The following is a 5073-nucleotide window of genomic DNA, read 5'->3' as shown; positions in this document are numbered from 1 at the left end:
TTCTTTTTTTTTTTTTAAGATAGAGCCTCACGCTGTCACCCTGGGTAGAGCTGGGGCATCACAGCTCACAGCAACCTCTGACTCCTGAGCTTAAGCGATTCTCCTGCCTCTGCCTCCCAAGTAGCTGGGACTACAGGTGCCCACCACAACACCCGGCTATTTTTCTGTTGCAGTTGTCATTGTTGTTTGGCAGCCTGGGCTGGATTCGAACCTGCCAACTCAGGTGTATGTGGCTGGCGCATTAGCCACTTGAGCCACAGGCACCGAGCCTAAAATTTTCTTTTTTATGTCTTCTGTTTCTTTACTTGCTGAGACTTTCTTTCTTTATAGTTTTTTTTTTTTCTTTCCTTTCTTTTTGAGACAGAGTCTTGCTCTGTTACCCAGGCTAGAGAACGATGGTCTGATCATAGCTCACTGCAACCTCAAATTCCCGGGCTCAAGTCATCTTTCTGCCTCCTGGCTCAGCCTTCTGAGTTGCTAAGACTACAGGTGTGCCTCACGATGCTGGCTAGTTTTTAAAATTTTTTGTAGAGACAGGGTCACACTATGTTGTTCAAGTTAGTCTTGAACTTCTGGCCTCAAATGATCCTCCCACCTTGCCCTCCCAGCATTTAAAGCATACAGCGGGTTGGTTTGTTTACTTACCTTGATAGACACGTATAGTGAAGTGATTACTGCTGTTAACCTTCGCTGAGACTTTCTTTCCTTTCAAGGGTGTTCACTCTCATTCTCAGAATATTTTCATCAGATATCCATGTGATGGCATTGATATCTATTGGTTATCTTTCCTAATGTGAGTTAAGATTTTTCGGGTTCTTCATATAACTTGTAGTTTGGATTATATCCTGCATGTTTTGAATGTTAAATGACTCTGAGTCTTATATAAATCCTATGAAGAACGTGAATGTTTTTCTTTTAGTAGGCAGTCATTGCAGTTGGGTGCCGTTCCAGATTTAGCCTTCTGTGGACTGTGGTTTCAGTGTCAGTCTGTTTTCAAAGTCTTGGCAGTACTATTCAAATCTGCCCTGTGTATTTGTGCAACCCAGCGGTGGTCCAGCTGGGACCTGGGCCATGATCATGACCTACCCCTTCGTTCTGTGCTTAACATCTTTGGCATGCTGTTTGGGATTATGTTCACAACAAGCACAGTTTTGGATGAGATTAGGAATTCACATACAGCTGTCTGTGGTATCTTTTCTAATTTACTTCCTCTCTGAAAAGTTCCTGGTACTTTTGGATTCCCTGAGCCTCCCCTTTTGGTCCTGGCCAGAAAGCTGGGACTTTTGTTAACCCTGTTCTGCTAGACACATCTGGAGATAGGCAGCAGGAACACAGAGGAAGAAAAAAGCTGTGGTGTTGACTTCACCAACTGGGGACCACAGCTCCTTCTGCTGGGAGAGGAAGTTTTACCTCCTACAGTATTTTAGGTGCTTGTTGAAGCCCACTGATATAACTATTACTGCTACATTTGGGGATAGCATGGGTACAAAAGTATGGAGACCAGAGGTGGGAAAAATAAGAAAAACGATGACCTCTCCCATTCTCTCCAGGTGTCAGGAATTCTCGCTCCTGTTCTCCCAGCCACAACAATAGAGCTTCTCCTGGGACTTCCTTTGTGCCTTGGGACCCAGTTCTGGTTTTCAAAATGCCTTGAATCTAGGCTAGGGGATGTCAGAACAAAAAGAGAAACTCAGCACCAGTACGGTGGTACCTGAATTCCTTTCATCTTCTCCAGTCCATCTGTTACCATAGGTGTGGGGTTGGGTCCCTGCCACTCAGGCTGGAGTGCAATGGTACAATCATAGCTCACTGCAACCTCGAATTCTTGGGCTCAAGTAATTCTTCTGCCTCAGTTTCCTGAGTAGCTTGGCACTACGGGCTTGTACCACACCACCACACACCTAGACAATTTTCTTTCTTTCTGTTTTTTTAGAGACTGGGTCTGGTTATGTTGCCCAGGCTGGTCTCAAGTGATCCTCTCTCCTTGGTCACCCCAAATCCTAGGATTACACACATGAGCCAGCACACCTGCCTCTTACATTAGAATCATAAATAGTAGCTCCATGCATTCTGCCCAGTTTTTAGGTTTGTATTTAGCAGGAAAGGTGAACTAGAATTCAATTTTTAAAAATTTATTTTTAATTTTTTAGAAGTCTAACTTCCAATTGCAAAACACATCTTCATTATAGAAAACTTGGAAAGTAAAGGTAAAATAAGGGAAGCTAACTAAAAGCTTTTGTGAATTCATGAACCATGCTATTTTGGTGTTGACATATGATACTTTTTTATTTCGTATATTGTATCAATTTTTCCAGTTGTTGTTTTTTTGTTTTTGGTTGTAGTTGGCCCGGGATGGATTTGAACCCACCAGCTCTGGTGTATGTAGCCGTTGAGCTACAGGTGCTGAGCCTATTTTTCCAGTTTTAACAATAAAATTTTTTTTTTTTTTTTTTTTTGAGACAGAGCCTCAAGCTGTCGCCCTGTCACAGCTCACAGCAACCCCCAACTCCTCGGCTCAAGCGATTCTCCTGCCTCTGCCTCCCAAGTAGCTGGGACTATAGGTGCCTGCCACAACGCCTGGCTATTTTTTGGTTGTAGCCGTCATTGTTGTTTGGCGGGCCCGGGCTGGATTCAAACCCTCCAGCTCAGTGTATGTGGCTGGCGCCTTAGCCTCTTGAGCCACAGGTGCCGAGCCAACAATAAAAATTAATGTGACAGTAAATGTAATCATGTGGTTAATTGTTTTAACCAACAGTCTTAAGACCCAGATGTTATTGACGTGATCTAATGTTTTTACTAAATCTTCCCTTTTCCTGAATAGGTAGAAACTCTTTATCCTCAACCTGGCTGGGTTGAAATTGATCCCGATGTGCTTTGGCTTCAGTTTGTTACAGTAATAAAAGAAGCTGTCAAAGGTAATTGGATTTATAAAAATAGCAATAGTCTTTACAGTATGCGTGTTCATCTTAAGAGTTTTTCTCAGACTTCTGTAATTTGGTTTTCCTGTGTTATAATTATACATGAAATATTTTACTGATGTCACAGTCGCCCAGTATTTTTCAAGGGAAATTTGTGGTTTATGGTGAACTACTTTGTCAAAGAAAAGTAAAAGCAAGCTTGCCACTCGTAGCTCAGTGGTTAGGGCACCAACCACATACACTGGGGCTGGAGGGTTCAAACCCAGCCCAGGCCTGCTAAACAACAATAACAACTACAACAACAAAAAATAATAGTCCCAACTACTTGGGAAGCTGAGGCAAGAGAATTGCTTGAGCCCAAGAGTTTGAGATTGCTGTGAGCTATGACGCAATAGCACTCTACTGAGGGTGAAAAAGTGAGACTGTCAAGAAGAAAAAAGAAAGGTAAAAGCAATTGTATTCCCTGGTTTGTTTCTTTTCTTCTTTTTTAAGAGACAAGACTCTTAACTTTGTTGCCCTGAGTAGAGTGCAGTGGCATCACAACTCACAGCAACCTCCAGCTCTTGGTCTTAGGCGATTTCTCTTGTCTCGGCCTCCCAAGTAGCTGGGACCACAACACCTATTTTTTTGTTGCAGTTTGGCCAGGGCCAGGTTCAAACCCGTCACCCTTGGTATATGGGGCCGGTGCCCTACTCACTGAGCCATAGGCACTGCCCTGGTTTGTCTCTTCATCTACAGTATAATGCTCACCCTTCTTCATGGTAGGTGAGAGCTGGTGCTGGCTTAATTTCCTGTTGGGTACCAAATACTTGAGGTTACAAACAAAGTTACCATACACTTTCCTACTCTCATGAACTTATAACTTTATTGTAAAATAAGGTTTTTTGGATTTTTTTTTTTTTTGCTTTTGTTTCTTTATTTATATTTTCTGTGTGGCCAGTTGATATAAAGTGCTCTCCTGGCTACAGCTTTGGTCTAAACTCTTTGTTCTTTAAGAACATTTTCAACATAGTCTTGCTTAAGAACATGGCACAAACCTCCATAAATTCTCACAGTCTTTTACTTCATTTTCTTCTGGCTACATTGCTGCTTCTTATCTCACTGTTTTCAAATCCATCTACTTCAAAACCAATTTAAAAAGTTGCAAGAATAATACAGTGAACTTGTGTTTATCCTTCTCCTGGATACAGATATATTTTGCAGTGTTTACTGTTTTCTACAAATTGTTTTTTCCTGAACCATTTGAAGGTTAGTTGTGACATAGCAACCTGTCACCCCTAAATACTGCAACATTATTTCTAAAGAAAAGGAGTATTTTCCTCTATAACCATGATACAGCTTTCACGCTCAAATTTAACATCAGTGCAGCTTTTTTTTTCATTTGCTTGGGTTTTTTTTTTTTTTTTTAAGAGACAGAGTCTCACTTTCTCACCGTCAGTAGAGTTCTGAGGCATCACAGCTCACAGCAACCTCCAACTCCTGGGCTTAGGCAATTCTCCTGTCTCAGCCTCCCGAGTAGCTGGGATTATGGGTGCTCGCCACAACACCCGGCTATTTTTCCATTGCAATCTGGCTGGGGCCCAGTTCAAACCCACCATCTTTGGTATATTGGGCCAGTGCCCCACTCCCTGAGCCACAGGTGCCACCCTTGTTTTTTTTTTTAATTTTTTGAGGCAGAGTCTCACTCAGTCTCTGGGGTTGAGTGCCATGGCATTATTGCTCATAGTCACCTCAAACTCTTGGGCTCAAAAGTATGGTACAAAAGTATGGAGAGAAGAGGGGGGGAAATAAGAGCTAGTGCTTGTCTTACCTCAGCCTACAGGTGCCCACCACAATGCCCAGCTATTTTTAGAGATGGGTCTTGCTTTGCTCAGGCTGGTCTTGAAGTCCTGAGCTCAGGCAATCCAGTTGCCTCAGCCTCCCCGAGTGGTAGGATTACAGGGGTGAGCCACCATGCCCAGCCCATGCAGTATTATTTCCTAATACTCTGTTATCAATATTCCCTCTTATGTAACTTTTTTTTTACCGTCTAGAAATCCATGCACAGATAAGGCATTGCATTTAGCCTGATGTCAATCTGTCTAGGCTTCTTTCATCTAGAATATGTTCTTCATGACATGGACAGTTTTTAAAAGTAAAAGCCAGTTTAGTAGAC

At 42.4% G+C, this 5073-nt stretch overlaps 1 protein-coding gene across 1 annotated transcript in view; it reads left to right on the top strand.

The window, feature by feature from the left end:
- Positions 1-5073, top strand: part of GK5 (glycerol kinase 5 (putative)) — a 70382-nt gene that overhangs the window by 16086 nt on the left and 49223 nt on the right. Inside the window, exon 2 of the mRNA XM_023513050.1 lies at positions 2822-2915. Within this exon, the coding sequence (XP_023368818.1) occupies positions 2822-2915 (94 nt within the window). The remainder of the gene's footprint in view (positions 1-2821; positions 2916-5073) is intronic.

Source organism: Otolemur garnettii, unplaced genomic scaffold, assembly GCF_000181295.1.
Source record: "Otolemur garnettii isolate 467f Iridium unplaced genomic scaffold, OtoGar3 scaffold00032, whole genome shotgun sequence".
NCBI classification, from domain to species: Eukaryota; Metazoa; Chordata; class Mammalia; order Primates; family Galagidae; genus Otolemur; species Otolemur garnettii.
The sequence above is the reverse complement of the archived record's forward strand: the minus strand, read 5'-3'. Positions and strand labels throughout refer to the sequence as shown.